The sequence below is a fragment of the Myodes glareolus genome, chromosome 12, assembly GCF_982192425.1.
Source record: "Myodes glareolus chromosome 12, mMyoGla1.1, whole genome shotgun sequence".
NCBI lineage: Eukaryota > Metazoa > Chordata > Mammalia > Rodentia > Cricetidae > Myodes > Myodes glareolus.
Genome location: NC_142037.1, coordinates 64613007 through 64634247, shown reverse-complemented (window position 1 = coordinate 64634247; position 21241 = coordinate 64613007). Strand labels below are relative to the sequence as shown.

The 21241-nt window shown below is 40.6% G+C and overlaps 1 protein-coding gene across 22 annotated transcripts in view; it reads right to left on the bottom strand.

Moving 5' to 3' along the window:
• The window catches only part of Lmo7 (LIM domain 7), a 203707-nt gene that overhangs the window by 44902 nt on the left and 137564 nt on the right, over positions 1-21241 (bottom strand). For 13 of the 22 annotated variants that reach the window (XM_085698238.2, XM_085698240.2, XM_085698242.2 and 10 more), the window contains 8 exons: positions 17659-17689; positions 15992-16105; positions 11656-11854; positions 8602-8854; positions 7403-7684; positions 6677-6877; positions 5131-5850; positions 4178-4207 (listed from right to left, as the gene is read on the bottom strand). In XM_085698238.2, the coding sequence (XP_085554364.2) occupies positions 4178-4207; positions 5131-5850; positions 6677-6877; positions 7403-7684; positions 8602-8854; positions 11656-11854; positions 15992-16105; positions 17659-17689 (1830 nt within the window). Of the gene's footprint in view, positions 1-4177; positions 4208-5130; positions 5851-6676; positions 6878-7402; positions 7685-8601; positions 8855-11655; positions 11855-12215; positions 12237-15991; positions 16106-17658; positions 17690-21241 lie in introns of those variants that run through there. The other 9 variants (XM_085698244.2, XM_048421722.3, XM_085698247.2 and 6 more) reach the window with 6 other exon arrangements.

Here is a 21241-nt window from a genome sequence, read left to right as displayed (position 1 = left end):
CTTCAGCAAGAGACAAGAAGTCGGGGCTTCAGATTCAGCTGTAACACAGGCTTTTCCCCACTGAACAGACATCAATTAGTTCCCGTCTCAGAGCCTTGGCTCCTCATCCACTAAGATATGATAACTAGGTAAGACTATGCTGGTGCACTTTTTAAAAATCTGGGGTTGTATACCAATTCTTACTAAGGCAGATGTGACCAAATGGAACCGCGTAGACGCTAACCCTATAAACATGGCTTTCACATTCGAACGGTGGCCCCAGACCACACAGATAAAATCTAGAACTTCTAGAGTACAAAGATGATGAAGTCTTTCTTTCTTTATCAGCATTAACCACATGACATTAAAGTCCCAGGAGTTCCTTGGGTGGCAACAGCACTGCCAAGCAGTCTCTGTGAGTTGCCTCATGAGGCACAGCACCAGTCCGGTTCTACTACTTGAGAGCCTCCATCCTTGGGAAAGCTGCAATCTCTGTCTGCGGAATGCAGATAACACCCGCCTGTCTGCCGCACAGAACTGAGATAAGCCCCAAAGAAAGCATCCAGGAAATTACGAAGGACATGCCCAGCACGGACAATGAGCAGGTAAGTCATGCCTTCTCTTAGAACTGCCTGCTACAGTTCGTTATAATTCCTTCTCTTAGAACTGCCTGCTATTATTGATTACAATTCCCTATTCTGAAGGCGCTAATTTACAGCTTCATTTGTATTTGCAATCCCAAAATGCAGGTGTACCAAGCATCTTGCCTTTTCAATTAATTTAACAGTACTGGTTGGGGGAGGAAGAGGAAGAAGTTTAGGAAGGTTACCTATAAATCACTGATCTCCTTGTACTTCTCCGACTACAAGCGATGCTTCTGGCACTTTCAGATGGAAACAAGGACTATTACCCTGAAATCCAGCTTCAGTGAACTTACAGCGGACTGTCTAAAGCAGTGGTTCTCACCTTCCTAATGATGTGACTCTTTAATACAGTTCCTCGGGGTGTGGCAACTCCAACCACAAAATTATTTTTGTTGCTACTTGGTAACTGTAATTTTGCTACTGTTATGAACTCTAATGCAAATATCTGTGCTTTCTGAAGGTCTTAGGCGACCCCTGTGAAAACGTTGTTCAAACCCCAAAGGAGTCACAACCCACAGTTAAGAACCACTGATCTATAGAAGAAAGAGTCCAAGGAGACTGCTCTTTGCAGCCTTGGGTAGCAAATAGAAATTTAAAAAGAGTAAGTTAAGGATTACTACCTGGGAAAGCAATATAAGTACAATAATTTATTTAACTATATATGTTTTCATTGGACCCTGTACGATTTTGTGAACAATAACCAGTGTTAAAAATCTGTGTGAGACATTTTGAAATAACCATCAAATAAAACAAGAGCATAAGCAGGAATTTTCATTTAGAGATTTGCCTACTTATTTGGGTTTTTCAGCATCAATGCTATTAATATTTCAGTCAGAAAATCGTTTGCTATAGAGAGTTACCCTAGGGCTACCCTGGGTATTGTAGGACATGCACAAAGCAGTAAATGTAGATAGCACACATGCTTGGCTGCAACATGAGACGTATTCTAGATGTAACTAGATGTCACCTGGAGTGGAAAAGAAAGTCTGCAGAAAATAATCAAACTCAACTTGTCTCCCTTCCTTTCTGCCTGCCTTGATGTTATATCCTGATAATCCTACAGAGTCATTTGGTCGAGCTCTATAAGAAATGTAAAGTTGCTTTAGTTGTCTTTGACTGCCAATTCACATAAGCAATTGGTATTGATCTCTTTGGGATACTGATAACAGGCTCAGTGGTTATCACATTGCAAGATGGTTTATACATTTCCTTGTAAACTTTGTCAGTACCACGTTTGTATCAACCAGTCCCCAAACTTCATAGAACCACACAAATGGAAATTCATGCAACACAAAGACACACACATGAGAACTGGAAGCCACACAGAAAGCGTCGTAGTAAACATAATGTGTTACATGCCAAGTAAAGCTTAGTAAGACACTTCCATAGCATGCACAAGCACTAAATACCACATAAACGGCAAGCTAGGACTTACTAGGCAAAGAACCAAAATCAAATACTACACATTTCTCTTCAAATTGGTCTTTACCACAAGGAAAGTATTCACAAGATGGGCAGTTGGTTTTTAATTACAAGGTATAAAACACTACTGCTTTTCTACGATATTATTTTTGGAGAAAGTTCACCTAGCATAAATGTGAAATAAGTGGTACATTAAATGCCTACAAGTAATTCAATTTTTGCTTATATTTTAGTCTCATTGTAAGAAATCAATGTAAGGAAATCACTGATAACTATAAACTTAGGAGAAAAAGAAAAAAAAGGAACAAACCTACAACTTCTCCTAAACGGAGCTGCATTTTCTAAGACACACTAAGTCCCCTTATCTCACAAGTCATGTATTATTCATTGGTCTCAATTAACCAATCATCTTGCTTTATTTGTGTAGCTACCTTAGTACTACCCTGCATAAGAAATTTTGAAACAGCTTCTAAAGCAAACACTGTGCTATTCAAATAACCAAACAATTATTTGGAATTGTCCAGTGTAAGCATTTGCTGCTGTCTGTTATGGATCAGAAAAATACCTTAGCATCCTGAGGCTGAATATCTAAGTTTTCATGGTTTGTGGTTAGGGTGGGTGCAGAGTGTTGGGGAATGAACTTACAGCCACAGGCAAGCTAGGCATGAATTCAGCCATTGAGCCAGGGATAATTCAAGTCTCATAACAACCCCTACACTATGGAAAAACAGGTAGGGTCAAGACAGAGAGGTAGTTAATTGTGTGTTTACATAGCCCAAGTACTTGGGCTCTCGGTACCTGTACCGCCTTTAGAAAACTGTTCCAGGCATGTGGTTTTGCTAAGAAGTCAAACATGATTACAAATGAAAATTCCTCATGAAAGTCATTTAGAATGCGTGAGGGCTCAAGAGGACTTTAAATCAAGTTAAAACAGCTTTCCTACGACAAGTATGATCAGATATTGGAGTGTTATACCAAAGCCTGGCTTCTTCACCCTCACAGATGAGACCCTTGTGAGCACACAAGGCTGTGGATACAAGTGAGGGAGGGACAATGTGCCTTCACACGCCATCCGGGAAGGAGTCATTGTAAAGGTTGCCCCTCACTCAATCACAGTTTCGATATCTAGCCTTGTAATAGTGATATCACGCTGTGATAATTCAGCCAGAATCTTGGTAGCTTCTAAAGATTTCTAAACTACTGAGATTATTAAAACTCTTAAAATTAGAGATTCTGAGAGACAAGATGAACCACGGTAAGGGGAAGCTACTCAAGTCCCAAGACTGATTAAAATATTGGTCTTTTTCAACTTTCGCTCTCTTCCTCAAACTATTGCCAATAACTTCCACAGTTACAGAGAGCCTGGGGATGCTGGGTTGAGAATAATTGACTTAGTTTAAAATAGTCTAGAACTTGGAAAAACATTGAGAAAGTCAGTTTTATATTAGTCATATTTACCCAATGAATATTAAATACCAGTAGACCAAACCTGAGGAATAGTTTAAATAAAGTTCTTGTAACAACATTGGAAACTACCAAGATTGTTTTTTATAATTTTGAAAGTCTACTTTGCTCTTTATAGGCAGTCATGTTACAACTAACTTTCTACCCTACTCAAGAATCTTAAAAATATTTCCCCAAAAATATTAACATTCCCCACTAACAAAGCTCCTCATAAGCTAAGTACATGAGTTTTACAAGCTGCATGAATTCTTACATTAAGCAAGCAGTAATGTCTTTCCCTATCATAAACTTTCCCAAATGCAGTTTGTCAGGGAGACCTTCAAGAACCAGAAACCAGAAGCTTAGTGAATTTTAGGAATTAAATACCAAAATGAACATATCCTTAGGTTCTTGCTACTTTCAACCGTTAAATGAGAAGTAAAAGGGGTGGAGTTAAAATTTAATACAGCAAAACTGTTATCGCTTTACATAGCAATTCATGCATTGCACTGGGTATTTAGATGCAAAAATACTGCTATGTGGTTGCAATGTTAATCAAAAGTAAAAAAAAAAACCATGCACTGCACATCGCGGCCCATTTAGTAACATGCTAAGACACAGGTGCAGCAAGTCACAGGAGACACAAACAAATGTGCACGTGTGTTGTTAACGTGAACCATAAAACTTACCCATTCTCACCATAAATCTTTTGAAAGAGTCTAAGAAACCAAAAAACCAAAGGTTAAAAGGGTCACTCTTTCCAGCTGTGTTAGTTTCTCAGCATTAAACATCTTTAACTTGAGTCTAACTGGAAATGGGCAAATCTGAACAAGTTGGCCCTTAGCCACTTTTTAATATTTCAAGTTTTAGTCAGCCTCCTGGAACTCGGGTCAAATAATAACAACATTTTCTTAATGTATTCTGAGTCAACGAATTTGTAAGACAAGGCCTCCCCTTGCCAGGAACTAAGGTAGAGATTTGGGGCCATTCATTATTCGGCCTAGTCAAATTTGCCCATTCCCAGCTTATAGTGAGCAGAACAGCGATCAGAAAGTTGCGTGGCTTATGTTACCAAAATGGTCACAACTACAAACAGAGTTTGACAGACTCATGCATTTTAATGGTGCTTGCACTGAACTTTACAGATAAAACATACTACAAATTGATAGTTCAAGAAACCTAGATCAACAACAAAAATCAAGTTAAATGAAATCTGCAATGACATATCTTAGGAAAATATTTAGTTCAATAAAAGACACTGCAAAATATGATAAACACATAAAACCAAACCACAGCCAGACTACTACAGAGATGCTAGACATGAGGATAAAAACCTGCAAATACAATTAGAAAATACTTTTATCCAATTTCACACTGGAACAAAATGATGGACACTTCCAAGCGAGAGGCAAGCTTTGCATATACCTTCTCAAATCATCCTAAGACGTGTAAATATGGAATTGAACTTCTTCCATGAAATGACTAAAAGTTTCTCAAAGCCAAATAATTGTTTACAGGATGCTTCAAAATGGCACACAACATGCAGAGCTGAGACAACTGAGGCGGCTTTTTTTTTTCATAAGAAAATTTACACAAGACCATCATCCATCACAAGCAAATCCTTGCAGAAACACACTCTGACCTCTCAACCATCAGCCGCTTCCTGTGCCTAAGTCTGCTGGCCTCCCGGATGGCCTCCCACTTCTGCAGGTCAGCCTCGCTGCAGGGGCCAGGCTTGAAGCTGACGGGAGGCACAGCAGTCCCCAGCTTCCATGATTGGATCTTGCGAGTCAACATGTCGTCTCTTTTCTGTCGGTGGGAAGGGACTAAGACTCGGCAGCCACTGCTTCTTTCTTTGGGTGGGCATGTCCTTTCGAGGGCACAGAGAAATTTTGCTTGGATTTCTGGAGGTAAGGTCCAGGGTTCAGGAAAAGGGACTGGCTGGTATCTGTCGGGGGCCCCAGACAGCGGCACTTCTTTCTTCTGTGCTGGGATCCGACGAACAATCATATCGTCTTTTTCTAAATCTGGAAGTACAAGTTCACCTTCCCGACACTGCAAAATTATATCTCTTTCAACAGCATCGTCTGGCTCAGAGAACCTTCGAATGTCTTCAAAGGCTCGAAAAACACAAGGATTTGCACGGAAAGCCCCAGTTTTTCTGACAAAGAAATCATCATTTTCTAAGTCAGGATCCAAGGCTGTCAGCTCAAGGTCATCTGCTTGATAGCCTGGTGTGTGAGAGAGATTTTTTCTGCGAGTTATGAGCCTTGGGCCAGAGGTGGGATCGAGTTTGACATTTGTATCCGAAGACAAGATGTCATCAGAGTATGTCTGAAGGGCCTGAAGCAATAAAAACTGACTGAAGCACAGAAAAGAAAAAGGAAGGGAGAGTTGTGTTAAGTATGAGAAGAATGGTAATTAGCCAGCAAACAAACCAGTACTTTTCGGGATGGATTGTTAGGAGCCACAGGAGGGAATGTAACAAACAAGACAAATACTCAGCGCTAGTCTCTGTGACTTTCCTGGGTGTCATCTAAAGAGACAGCCACAGGTTATACTTCCCAGGAAATCTGAACGCTGTCAAGGACAAGAGATGGATCTATAACTCCAATCATGTGTACCTCCCTGGGATAAGCATGGGTACCAGTCCTGGTGCCATCTTCCTAATTCTATTCTCCATAGTGGCCTCATCCCCTCCCTAGGGAGGGATGCATGATCTTAGAAAGTGATGAGTATGCCATCACATACTTTACATCACAGTGCACATCATGGTCATAAAAATAACAGAGTGGTCGAGAGTCTTACAAAAGTCCCTGAGGTGTTTTTAGGTTTGGATTCTCCAGACTTACCCTTCTTGGTATCTATCTAAAAGGATTTCCTTTCTCTTCTCACAACAGTAAATTTAAATCGTTTTTTTATAAAGCATTTTTTGTAACGGGTTTTCAGAAAGAATTCATGCATATAAATACTAATCGCCTTGCACGTTATTGCATTAATAGCATGCTGATTCCTATAGCCATGTGCCAACACTCTCATGCAGAAGGCAGTAGTTATACACTGCGCCTTTCTCCTATGTCATTAAATTTCCATGACTCAATATTTAGGGCCTAGGTTAATGTAGCAGCGGAAGCAGGCAGACAAGGTGTCCAAGGTCAGTCACAAGCAGGTAGCTCAGACAGGTGCACCTGGACTCTCTCAAAGCACCGCTGGTCCTCCTGGCTGCATAGGCGTCCTGTGACCTCATGGCATGTCTGGTGGCTCGCTCCAGCAAGAGTGAAGGTCTTGGGTAGTTGCTGGCTAACCTGTTCTCTGCCTTTTCTAGTCTACTAAAAATTGTGGCGCTTCTGAGGGAGCCTGAGTCCTCATCCTCAGAGTCTGAATTCCACCTGCCATGGAGTGACGTGGAGAAAAGGAGAAAGAGAAGCAGAGGAGAAATGGAGAATGTAAGTTCTGAAGTCTATGCCAAGCTAAATGCAAAAGGGGGCTTCTCAAAGGCTAGAGTCTGAAGTTTTTAATCATGCTCCTGTCATTGTTGTGTTTTAATAATAATAACATAGGTCATGGGCAGTTTACTAAGAAAAGATAAAAGGTGCTCCCAGGGGTACAAGTGAGCTTAAGGTAGGTCAAAAAGCCCTCTTTTGTTTCAGAGAAGGGGTCTTATTTTGAAACCTAGGCTCCTTTCAAACTTTTAATCCTCCTGCCTCAGCCTTCAGAGTACTGGGATTCTAGGCCTGTGCCCCCGTGTCCAGCCCTGGGATTAAATTTAAACATTTTTTTATAATTATGAAGTTTTATGGACGTTAGAGGGCCAATAAGCCTTTTTCTATCCCTAATTGAAGAAACAGGACACAGAATACACCAGACTGGGGCAGAGAACGAACACCAGGCCAGGGGCATGCACCAAGACAAACCTGAATCCCTGAAACTCCTTATACCAGGGCTTATAAGTCTCCCTCTTTAGTTTTTTCCAGCTCACATCTTCTGGGCTCCAGCACTTGGGAAGAAACTGATCAAAAGAACCCCCTGGGCTTGGCACGACTGGACTCAGCTTTCGTACATAGAGATCGTCCTTCACAAGGTTGGGGATGCGCGTTATCTTTTCCTCCTCCTCTTCCAAATAACAAGAGGAGGTTGACGTTTCGTGGACTGTGTGCCAGCGCTCCATCTTGGGACCCCAAGTCCTCCTCCGGTTACTGTTCAAAATATCCAACCACGTTAAGACACTGGGTGAGCAGTTTGTGGCACAGAACCCAAAGGTCATTCATTCCACCTTACCCCTGTGAATGAAGCAAATTAACTCCCAGTCTCCACACCACGGCTCCTAGGACCAAGTTAAAGATTTTACAGCAGCACCTCACCCAAATTAGAGACAAGCTCGACGTACAAGGCTGTGTTATGAGAAAGACACGTTCCAAACACATTGGATGTTGCTTTCTCATTTCAATCAATAGCATGAGAGACACCCAGATGCAGGACAAATATATTTCTGATATCTATTTCACATCACCAGTGTGCATAGCCCAGAGGCTAACACATCAGGAGAAAATGCTTGAGGACAAAACCTGACAGCAGTAGTCTGCGAGATGAACCCCTCAGGTCTCCTTTTCATGTGAAATTTATAGTTGACTAAGTCATCCGAAAACACATCAGGCAAACCTTTGTTCATCAACAGGGTCAGAACCACTCTGAGAACCGCACAGCACAGCATACAAAAAGACAGATTTGGAAAATCATCCTTTGCTTTTCTGATAATTTGATAGGAAATTAAGGGTTTCTTTCCATGCCCACTGCTATCCACGGAAAAGAAATGTAACTGAAGGAAACACAGCAGGGCTCACGATAGACCACATCGTTGATCCAGTGACCAGAAATACGCCAATAAACTGAGGGCATGCATCTAAAAGAAGGTCTACTCCTCAGATGCTGATGTTCTGAAACAGAGCAACTGTCTTCAGCATACGTAAAACAGAGTGAAAATCCAGGTAGGAGAAGAAATCCCCATTAGTGATATGTGTTACTACATGTTAGGAACCATTCCCTGAACGACATTAAATAGTGCCACAACTTCAGAAAACATTCTGAACTCCATAACCACAACTCATGACATTACCTTGAAAATGTCCCGTCTGATTCCGTGTAGACTGGGTTTGCCCAGCTTCTTCTGTTGTCCTCGTTTTTGTCTGTCCTTTTCTTCCTCAGAGGCGCTGGTACGTAGGACGACTGTTTACTTTTGTTGGGCAAGAAGTGGTTGAATGGTAGGGCCGACTTCGGCTCAATGGCTGAAATCCTTCGATAGGACATATCATCTTTGTTGTAATCCTGCATCTTGAATGTGATTTCCCAGTCTGTGTCACTCTCGAAACCTATAAAGGCACAAGGACTTGCTTTACTCGCTGCCAGTAAATTCCCGCTGAGTCCCTTCCACCCAGCATAGCCACTTCTCCCCCTGGAAACCCTGTGCTGCCGCTAAAAGGCATGAGTATTTTTAGAACTTTGTCAAGAAGTTGTGATAAGACCCATGGGGAAGGGCTTGCTCCCCATACTAGAGGCACACGCAGTTCAATCTGCTGTCGTACGTAGTAAGCAGATAAGACCCCAATCCCCTGCTCAGTCCCTTCCTTTCCCAACCTTCTTTGCCACGAGGATATGTTTGCTGAGGTATAACCCGTGTGATGAAATCTAGAAATCCAGTGAGACAGCATAACTCGACGGGAGTTCAGAAATGTAAGAAAAGGCGGGAAGCCGTCGGATTTATAGGAAGTGACAGGCAGTTTCAGAAACCAAAGGAAGACTGCACAGGTTTCCATAGTGACAGCTAGACCCCTGAAAGATCACTCATTCCGACAAGGACACTACGCCACAGAAGACAACTAGATGATACCTGGAATCCTAACAAGTTAAAGCTTATGCCCACACGAGACCACAGAACTAAAGATGTTCCCTTTCAGATGCGAAGGAACTATAATGGGAATCAGCAATTGTGATTAAAAATTTACTTAAAAGCAAACTTAGCAACAACCACCATACACCAAAAAAGCCTTTTTGATAATTCCAATAACAGAAAGATATAAGTAATAATACATTCTCTAGTTGAAAAACTAACAAACCCAGATGTTTTAAAACACGGTAATAAAGAGAATAACCATATAGACCCAAATGGAGAACTCTTTCCTGCCCTTCAAGCTCCCTGCCTCAGGTGCCTTTGAAAAACCCAGGTAGTTGCTAAGTGTTGCTTGCTTCCTCCCAGCTGCAGAGGGCAACTCCGCTCAGCTCATGACTAATGACTTTTAGCACACCTTCCAGGTTAACTTGACCTAAAGGCCACTTGCCTTTGTCACCTCCCAGGCGGGAATGTACAGTAAACAATGCCAATATGGCTCAAAGGAAGTGGTCGGTCTGACACAGCTGTGTCACAGGTCAGGTGAAGGGGCAGTGAGGGCAGAAAGGGAGAATGGCTCGGCAGCCATGGCCAGGAAGGCCAGAAGACATGAAAAAGGCATGAAGAAGGCATGAAGAAGGCATGAAGATATTTCTGTTTTCCTTTGCTTTGCTTTGTTTTTAACTCCTTCTAACTGAGGTGGGGGGGGGGGGGGGACAGAGAGAGACAAAGAGAGAGAGAGAGGAAGGGAGAGAGGGAGGAAGGGAGCGAGCAAACTTATCCTTACCAAAACTGATTCAAGGAATATGAAAATCACAGACTATTTGACTGTTGAAATTTTAAACTTAAAAATCTTTCTTTTAGCTAATACAAATTTTATTTGTACAAATATCACACTTGCTATGTTTCTATACAAAACTCACGAACTGCACAATTTCTAATCCTAAAAATATTATCCTAATTACGGTTACCACCCACTATAATTATGTGGGCAGCAGCATTTTAATAGAGTAATCACAGAAAAGCTTCATTCTCCTGAAACCCACTTCCCTCCCACCACCCTACTTATAATTGTCCTGACTTCTACAGTCAGTAAACAAGGTCCCCTTCTCATGTGACCTAGGGGCCTTCTGCTTACATCACACATCAGACGTGGCCCATACGTCAAAGGAGACTCAGATCTTGCTCCACGGAGTCTCTCTATTTTGATGACAAATCCACACAGGCCGCAAACCCACAACCTTTCCTGCTGTTATTCTTCGACAGGCAAACACAAGTTCAAACACAGCATGCTGTAAGTTTCTCGGTCAGGGAAAAGGAACATAGTGGGCTGACATTTTCAGTCTCAGGTTACAACTTTGATTGCTCGGATGAACTGCAAACTTAAGATTTATTTCCTTACAGATATGATCATTTTCATCTGAGCCCTGAAAAAGCCATACCTCGGTAGGGAACGGCCAGCAAAAACAGTGGCAGTTGCAAAGGTCAGTTCTAAAGCCATTCACATAGTTCTACTATCGCGGCTCTAAAAGTTAAAGAAGTTAGTTTTGCTGCCATGCTTCCGTGAGTTTTAGAAAACAAACTTATTATTTGTGATATCTGAGATTTTGCATAGTCAAAGTCTTAGGTAAAATATTTCTGTTCACAGTCAACAAACCGAAAAGCCACAAAGATGGAGCACAAGCTCACAATCAGAGCTCCCATTTCATTCCTGATAATGATGATGTTTAAAGCACAGAAATGCTTTAAAAGGAGAAACCTGTTCTTGGAAGTGCTGGGGTTTAACCTTGAGAGTCTCACGGATATTGGCCACAGGCTCTATCACTGGACTATAGCCTCAGGATTTAAAATGTTATCTGTGGTTTCTGGTAAGATTAAGACAAGAAAGAAACATACTCGGAAAGTAGACTATTCACAGACTCTTACCCACTTCATGCTTAGATACATGAGGTAACAGCCTTGTTAGATAGCTATTGCTAAGCCTCTGTCTGAAGACTTTCTCACTGACAAAATTTAGTCACAGTGAGCCAGTAAGCAATCTCCTCACAAGTCCTGTCCAAATAGAGAAGTTAAAAGGGGGGGGGGGGGGGGCTGGAATTACTCTGAGGTATGAGGGAGGGAAAAAGCCAAAAATAACATTTAAAAACCACCTAATTTCATAGACTTATTAAGATCTACATCTTGATGAATCTTTGAAACAGTTGCATTCCGTACTTTGTCTCCTCTGCTATTTTCTCTTCAAACACAAACAAGCCAAATAAGCCTACATCCCAACACACAGCTCACCTTCCTTCCCACCTCTGAGCGTGAGATCTGAGGAGCAGCTGGTCAGGGATCTAGACCCCAAGGAGTCCAAGCTTTCAAAGGAATCTTCCCTCCTATGGCTACCTGGAGGGGCAGGAAATTCTCCTCTGTCGGGACTCCAGATATCCCCGTAGCCACTGTCGCGGCCACTTCTTTTCAGGCAGCTAGAATCTTCTAGAGCCTGAAGGAGAAACATCGTACAAAGACCAGTGAGTGAACATGGACTTTTCCAAGTGCAAAAGCATTGATTAGTTAGGGAGAGAAGTCGACAGGATTTTCCTGTTCAACAAAAGAGGGGAAAAAAAAAGTTAAAAGCACATTTTCTTTTCTCCACAAACTGTACGATGGGGGGGTATTCAAAATTCCACATAGATATTTGAAATTATTTAATAAGGTAGTTATATAATCCATACACAAGATAAAGTACTAATAAAAACAGCTTTGAAATGCCAATCAATGATTTATATCTTTGTCTGGTAGAAGAGATGAAAGAAATCAAAGAGAAAGCCATCGTAATGTAGGCACACAAAAGGGAGGCACACCTTGAAAATGTCTCATTCTTTCTCCAGGATTTGTCTGAGGTGGTTTATGTTAAACATAAGACCAGAGTGATGTTCTGTTGTCCTATCTGTCGTCACGGGAAATCCATTATCTTAAAGAGCAGGGAGGATACCATCATGGAATTTGTTTATTTCACTGATTATGCAACTTAGATCGAGACGCTGGCAATATTGAGTCAAGGGTAACACACATGCTTGCTGGTATATAAAACTTTCCTTCCTTCGATGAAAAGAAAATAGCTATGTGGCTCTTATATAAATAAGAAATACATGAAAATTGGGCAAAAGCTATTCCATCTACGATTATAACTTTCGTAGAACTTTCCCAAAATAAGCCATTTTAATTAACACACCTCTGAAATTTAGTGAGCCTAGATGACCTTTGAAAAATTAGGACCTAAATGAAAATCAACAAAGTTAATCTCAGGTGATGAGTAAATAACATAAGAATAACAAACTATAACTTGCAAACTTGGATTGAATCATGATTTAACTTTTAAAAACTATGAAAAATAGCTGGGAGACCACATAAAATAGATTCAATCATCTATTAATTGAGGATTAATTTTGATGAGATTTCTCAAGTGTTATTATAGCTATGCAGAAAAACATTCTTACTCTTTAGAGATGGACTCAGTGAATACAGGAGTGAGGCAAGGCATCTCAATTCATCTTCAAATGGTTAAGTGAAAACACAGGCAGCTGGGCAGACATTATTACGGAAAGCCAAAGTGGAAACACTTCATCAGGTAATAATGAGGTGAGGTCTGCAGGTTATTGTCTCAGTGTTGTATCACAAACACTTTCAACCGATGAAGCAGGGCTGTGCTCATGACAAGCGCCAGCAGCTGTTTGAAGCAGACTTCTGCCGAAGTTAGACCCGTCAGCTCGTGTGCCAGTGTCCAGCAAGTATTTGAAATGCCAAGAATGGCTAGTACAGAAGTTCTGGATTAGCATTGAACTTGACAACTTGGCATGAAAATGCCAGGGTCTACCTTTTCTCCTGCCACTTGCAACCAAATGGGGAAGCCAAGCTTAGTATCAACAGGCTACGTCTCAAAATATAAGATTAATATTTTAAAGTCAATCTTTAGCTCCATCAGGTCTCTCGAACACATAATTTTTGAAACCTCAGAGTTAACACAATTTGACCTCTGCTATCATCAATGTTAATACGACTGACAATGAGTCCTGTGACCTGTTATAAATAACTCAAGTCTGCCCATGCAGTCTGGTTTTTGAGGACTTCACCCTAACCGGTTCCCCCAAAGTGAGTCATCCCCAGTATATAATCTGACTCAGATATAGCAGCTTCTACTGAGTATTGTTTCAATGCTGTTTCCAATTGGCTTCGTCATTGCAAGTGAACTGTGGAAGTACACTTGACACAGCACCTTCACCTTAAAAGAAGCAAAGCAAACGGTAGGTTCGCTTGCCTCTTGTGTCTACTCCCACCAGGTAAAGGAAGAATAGGACCACAACCACAATCTTAGCTATAAAAAAAAAGTCTTTGGACCATTCTGACTTTGATATGGACGACTGTGAACAGCCTTTAAAGAGGCATTCCTAGTACAAGCTCTGCCCTGTGATTGTTCATCCTGAGTCATTGCCATAAAAAGTGGGACAGTCTGCAAAGGACACTAGTCCCCGAGCCCGTGGCCCCTGTGTCCTCTAACTGCAGAGTTCCTGAGTCCAAAGGGCTGTGAAGCCAGGTTTCCATTGTACCCACAAACCCCGCAATTCTCTCACCAGAGCCTCGCCCTCTTCAAGGCAGGGGCTGATCTGCTTTCTAATCTAAGGCAGGTATGCTTGCTAGGAGATGAGTCAGTCCCTCTCCAACGTACAGCACACTGTGAATGTGGGCACTACCTCCACTACTGTCTCAGGTAATTCATCCAAAAGGGGTGGATACAGAACTGCTCTTTTCTGAGTGTTCATGTACGCATACAATACTTATGCGTGGCAGCACAAATGTGTGTGTAGAGGTCAAAGGTCATTCTCCAGTGTTGTTTTTCAAGAGGCATCCACCTTGAGTTTCTTTTGTTGTTTTGTGTTTCTGAAGACCAAGACGGGGTGTCTTGTTAGTTTGTACTTTGCCAAGCAGACTATACTACCCTGCCGGGGAACCCCAGAAATTCTCCTGTCCTTGCCTCTTCAGTGCTGGAATTACATGTGTGTATCACCACACTCTGCATGGATTCAAGGGTCAGACTCATGTCCGCATGCTTGCAAGAGCATTTTACCACCTGAGCTGTCTTCCCAGACCTAAAGAGCTATCAAGTCCTTACAATTAGAGAAAATAAGTGTGTAATCCCATTTCTTTGTAATATGCACATGGCCTGATACAGGCAAAGTATTTTTAAAGACGTGGATAGATAAAGGCGAAGCCAATCATTTTTATCATGTCCAAATACTTCTCTGTTCTACTCATAACTAACATCTATTTCATCCTCATTGTGAGAATGAAATGTATCAGAAACATTCAATATCTTTCCTATTTAATCATCAGAAAAAATCTCACAAAGCAAGATACTAAGTACTACTATATAGACGGTGTTTTATCATATTAAGCATCTATCTTCTTCCAATTATTATAAATGCCCTGCTTGAATACCTAGTTACACAGAGCAATTAGTTTTCCACTAGGCTCCTATAAATGAAGATTTTCTTGACAAAACAAAAATCACTATGTTTTGCCCTCAGTGCTTGGCCCTTCTCAAATAGTTCACAAGGCTTAAAAGCCTGTTACAATGATCCTGGGATATGAAAGAACAGAAACATAGATAAAAACAAGGGCTCTGAGCTTGGTAGTTAAGAGCACCTGCTGCTCTAGTTCAGTTTCCAGCACCCACATCAGGCATCTTGCAACTCCATATATATATATATATATATATATATATATATATATATATATATATATATATATACATATATATATATATATATTATATATATATATATAATTCTATATAACTCCAGGGCACCTGATGGCCTATTCTGGCCACCAAGGTCACCAGCATTCTTGTATGTATTCCCATGTGTGTGTGACGTGTGTGTGTGTGAGTGTGTGTTTGTGTGTGATTACAAATAAAAAACTTAAAGTGAAATAAAACAAGTGTTCTAACTTTAAAATCTCCCCAGGAGACAATCACAACTCATGTCTTCAAAATCCCAGCAGTTGGGAGATAGAGGCAGGAAGGTCAGAAGTTCAAAATCATCCTGGCCAGTTCAGAATAGTCTAGATTACTTGAGGGTGTCTTAAAACAAGAAAAACTTTATTAAGTTCCACTTAATATGCATTATTCCTCAGTGAACACTGGCAGTGTGAAGATATCGAAATGAAGTCACTAGATAATTACCCATGACAAGAACAGAATAATAGAAAGAAACTCAGTAACTCCTATAAACATGAATAGCCCTAAAAATGCCTTTTTTACTGCAGATTGAGCTCACAATGAGTGTAGAAACAGTTAAGTTATATTGTATATAAAAAGCAATGGATGTGTCATCAAATTACCTAAAATTAAGGACATAAAATTCTATACCTTGAACCTGCTCTGGCACAGAAAAACTTCTTGATAGAAGCACATTAAGCCAGAGAGCAAGTAGCCAACCTGCCTGCGTAGCCCTGTCTAGGAAGGAGCACAGGCATGCTCCATGTCTGCTACAGAGGAGCCTTGGGAGTGGACAGGAAGAGCATGATGATGTAGGCGCACACATCACAGTCGTAGTTTCCTAGGTGGTGTTGGTTTCCTTACCTTTGTCAAAGCCTGGCCCAACAGAGTCTCAAAAGCTTTCAGATTGAGATAGGGACCATTATAGTAGGGATTATTTTGTGCTTTTCTTCCCAGCCAGTACAAAGTTATCAACACCTAAAGGGAAAGAAGAAGAATGGTGGATTGGTAACCAAGTGCCAGTTCAACCACAGGTAGGTAAATTGTAGCTCACAAATGATACTTTAAAGTTGAAAAGCAGACTCTTAAATGTATGATAAGGAATGCAGCCATTAAAAAATCATAATTGTTCTTGATATATTTTGTTATTTCAGAATGGGTTCTCAGACCAAAAGTCACAGAACTTAATAGACAATCATGCATCCTACTTTGGGGAAGAAGAAAAAAATAAGAGAAAAACATGAGCGTTGGTGACATGACTCAGGTGGTAGAATGCTTACTTAGCATGCAGGAAGTCTTGGGCTTTCCCCAGCATTGCATGAAACTGGGCCTGGTGGTTCATAGCTGTACCCTCATCACTTGGAGGATGGAGGCAAGAAAATCAGAAGTTCAAGGTCATATGCCTACACAGAAACTGTGAGAACAGATTGGGCTACATGACAGACTGTCTCATAAAACAGAGAGGTCTAAAATGCAAGAGAAACTCTGTGTGTGTGTGTGTGTGTGTGTGTGTGTGTGTGTGTGTGTGTGTGTAAGACAGAGACAGAGACAGAGAGAGTCAGAGAATGCATGCAGGTTCACAGGTGTAGAGGAAACAGGACACCTTCCAGAAGCTGACTATCAATTTATATATAAATATATATTTGAGGCAGGGCCTTCTCTAGTTGCTTGATGTTCCACAATGTATGTCTGGCACGAGTTCCTTTGTCTCTGACCCCCATCTCACCCTAAAACTGCTGCAAATACATGCACACTCCTGTATTCAGCTTTTTCCATGGGTTCCAGGGATCAAACTCAGACCACCAGGCATACACAGCAAGCTCTTCTACCCACTGAGGCACCGTCCTGGACCACAAGGGAAACTTTTTATGTCAATAGTTTCCTGATAAAACTACCTAATAAACACCTAAAGTCAATAATTCGTAGCTTGCTTGATGTGCATACTTTTAAATAAAGCTGTTACTTTTAGATATTCTTCTATAATTTTGCAATATCAAGGACATGATACTAGCATAGACTCAATAAGCATCTAGAGTTCTTAAGCCATCCTGTTGTCCCTTAATGTCTAACTAGATAATCTCCTGATTGCTCCCCTAAAACTTTTAAATTGAGTTTGATGTTTATAAATAGAAACACAAAAATCAGTCTCTGAAACTTAATCTCTCTTATGCTGGAGTCAGGTCTACACAAAAATCTAACGTTGAATTATAATACATATACTGTATTACATACGGATTGTATAATATTTTATATATATTTATATGTCTTATACAAATATATTATATATAATTATAATATATACATAACAATGTTTAGACGCTAACTGGTTGGTTTATTATATTATAATACATAATGTATGTATTATAATTATATAAATAATATATATACATAACAAGACTTAAACTCTAACTTTTTGGTTTCTAGGTAAATTTTAATCAGAAGAAATGACACAGAGTATATTCTTAGATCTCTATGATTTTACAGAACATAAAGGAAAAACTATTTATAAAACTCCATTAAATAAAACTTACATTTTTCAGTCTCCTGTCAGTCTCTTCTTGCCTGTAAAGAAAGAGAGCATATCAATTATATCCATGAACCTTAAATTAACTCTAAGTAAAATTCATTTTCATTATAAGGTCCATCAGTATTAAAACCACTGTGAATATTCAGAAATCTTAGCGCACATATCACAAGATATTACCATAGTCATTGGTTTAAATATTACAGTGAGTTTTCTTAAATGTTAATACTAATAAAGCCATTTGCTCTGTTTCTTGTTTTATCCATAATAGTCTGATGAGTTATTCAATTTTCTGTAAGTAGTATTTAAATGCAATCTGAAAGTTCTAAGCAGAAATCAAAGTATGTATACAACAGGAAAATTGGGGAACACACAACTGGGAGGAGAAAAGCAAGTACATGGCTTTGCATTGAGCTTTCCCCTTCGCTGTCCACGGGTTTTCCCCCAAGAAAACCCTCTGCACACTGCTTAGAAAACCTAGCCCTGCTGAAGATGAAAATTTCAGTTTTAAAAATTCCTGAGGCAGGAACGGGACCTGATGGCTTTGACCCCATTACTGGTAAGGGAGAAATAAGCAAATGTCTGAGAGTTCAAGGTCCCTAGGTCTAGTGAATTCCAACCAGGGCTAGTTAGTGATACCTTATCTCAAAAAAAAAAAAAATGCAGCCAGTAACTTTGACCTGAATAGTCTGAATTCTATTACAGACATGCTGGACATTTTTGTTGGCCTGCAAAAGAGCAAGATGCTTTTGAAAAAGTCAAAAGAACGCAGATACCACATCAGTTTTGAAGAGACTGAATAGTGTGTAACAGACAGATTGGGCCTCTCTCAAGCACTGATGTATTTCCATCATTACCAACACAGGGCATCAGTGAGAACCACACTGCAGTAACCTGAGCTAGATGGCATCTGAGATAGCTTTTCAGCATAACTGTAAGTGGCAAAAAAAAAAAATATTCATGTGTATTTGCTGTCCACATATATATATATATATATATATATATATATATATATATATATGCATGCTTGTCCATGCATCAAGCATGTAGCATGTATAACACACATCCATTCATACGGAGGAAAAGAAAAGTGGGTGAGAGTGAATACAAACACGAAAGCTGAACTCAGCTTTCCAGGATCTACCACAGTTCCTTTTCACAGAACAAACATGAAATAAAATGAACTTATACACCTCCTATCCCCCAGAAAAGCACAGGAAAACCCATAAGCCCTCGCATGGTGGGTAGAAACAGCTGATGGATTTATACTGCAATCCTATTTGTTAGCATCAATTTAAAGTAAATATGCCCACAGCCCACAACCCAGTAGCTCCATTTCCAGGTTAACACTCAAAAACAGTGTTTTTATTTGTTTAGCAAAAAATCATACGCAAGAGACTTCCCAGCAGCCTTTTTTTATGGAATATGCACACAGTGAAGCGCTAGACGGCAGTGGGCTTGATCTGCAGCTTCATTTGACTGTATGGTTCAGTATCACAAGCAATGGGAAGAGAAGAGTACAGATACCATGGATAGGTTAATATAAAAGTACTAAAACAAGCAAAGCAAAAGAAAAATCCACTGCTAGGTAGTGTTTGGTACCCTTGGGATGGAGAGTGGGAGGGGCAGTGGCAGAGAGCAAGGCTTCTCCGATACTGGGGATTTGAATTTCGGACTGGACATTGGTTACCTGTGTTTTCCTACCAAGGAATCTTCAACCCGTAAATTTATCAGTTTATGGGTTTTTTTTTTTTTACCATGGGTTCTGGAATCAATCTCAACTCTTTGTGCTTTCAGGGCAATAAGTTTATCCTCTGAGCCCTTGGGAGTCGATCTGGGAGTTATACAACATGTATGTTTTTGTCTGTGTACTATACTTCAAAAAAAATCTAGAGAAATTTCACAGCCGAAGTACTCAAACTATAATTTATGTCTTCAATTAAGAGAAAGTCATCTTGTAAAGATGAACGGCATTCTGTTTTGGAACTCGAAGTGGGAGTATCACTGGAAACTATTGGGAACTCACGGGCCTTTGTTCTAATGAGGATCAATGTATCACTTCAAACAGGAAATTAGCCAAAGTACACTTAAAGATGTGTGGGTCTTGTGGTGATTCATTCCACCAATAGCCTTGGGGTGCCAGGCTTAGGGCGTGGCTTCCTGTCTGCCACTGTGACCACTTAAGAGAGGAGAGAGAGAGGTCACACACTCTCTTGGGTGGTAAAGACTGGGTCAGGTGGCATGAAGCAGTGTGTGATAGGTCCCAGCTCCCTTGGGCAAACTGGAAGGACGCTGCAACTGGTTATACCTTGTCCTGTATCAATGAATCTGTTTCCCCGTTGCACCACTTAATAAACTGATAAATATATATATATATATATATATATATATATATATATATATATATAGGGCCTCAAAGTGATCCCACTTTTATCATAAGTACGCTTGAGCATCAGGAATCATACGGCCCTTTTGAAGGCCCACCTCCTTTCAAAAACTTTCAATAATCGCTCCCAGTCCATCTGGCTGTGCCTTTTTATGATGATAAGCAATCTTTGGAAACACAAGGCAAGGCTGCCTTGTGTCCATGTGCAGTGACCTTGCATTTCTGCCCTTCACTTTACATTCCTTTCTAAGTATGAACATTTACAACGTGCCCCAGAACACAAAGACACACGGGCCAGCCAAATTATCCTCCTATCGCTGAAACACGTAATACCAGGAATTCACATGGTCCTAGATTGCTAGAGCAGAGTTCACGCTGACACACACACACACCCCAGTGGGTGCCACAAGGCACAGCCCTAGGACCTTTTAAATTAACAAGTAGAGAGAGGAAACTCAAGGTAACAAGTCACAGCCAGAAACTGAAAGTAAAGTGTGCCTGCCGGAGTGACTCCACCAGCGCGATTGTGTCTAATGTGGGCACGGCTTGACACCATGCTGAAGGAGGAAACATTTTAGGGACAGAAGTAGGTCCCATGGGCTACGTCCACTCAATTAGACCATTTCCTCACAGAGTTTCCATTTGTTATCGATAAGCTAGAGATAAAGAGTAAATAAACAAAGTAGGAATGTTAACCTCCTCCAGTGGCCCAAGGAGGGAAGGCCCTCTTTTCTCCACTCTTCCCACAAGAGCCTCCTAGCAAAGTCCTGGGCTGCACTCAGACATTTAAGTTGCAACTAGCCTAACACGACACTCCCAAACTTCACCTTACCCTCTTCTTATCCTATATTTTCAACCATCTTCAGCCTGCATGTATATGTTTTTGTGGTGCTGAGAATCAAACCTTGGGCTTCATGATAGACAAGCACTCTGCCATTGAATAGCTCTTCTAGTCCTGCATTTTAAAAAATGTTTTTTGACCACTAAGAGAGCATAAAAAGTTCCGTGAGGTTTTATTCACTGTTCTCTCTAGTACAGGAAGAAAAAAGGGTCTACCTACTTGGAAGTGCATAAAAAATATTTCATATGATCAGCATAATGCAAGACACACAAATGTTCTCATTCATCGAATGCACTTGTCTGACTTTGGAAAGGCAACTTGTCAAGAAAAGGTTTAAAACAAATACCCAGAACAGTGGTTCTT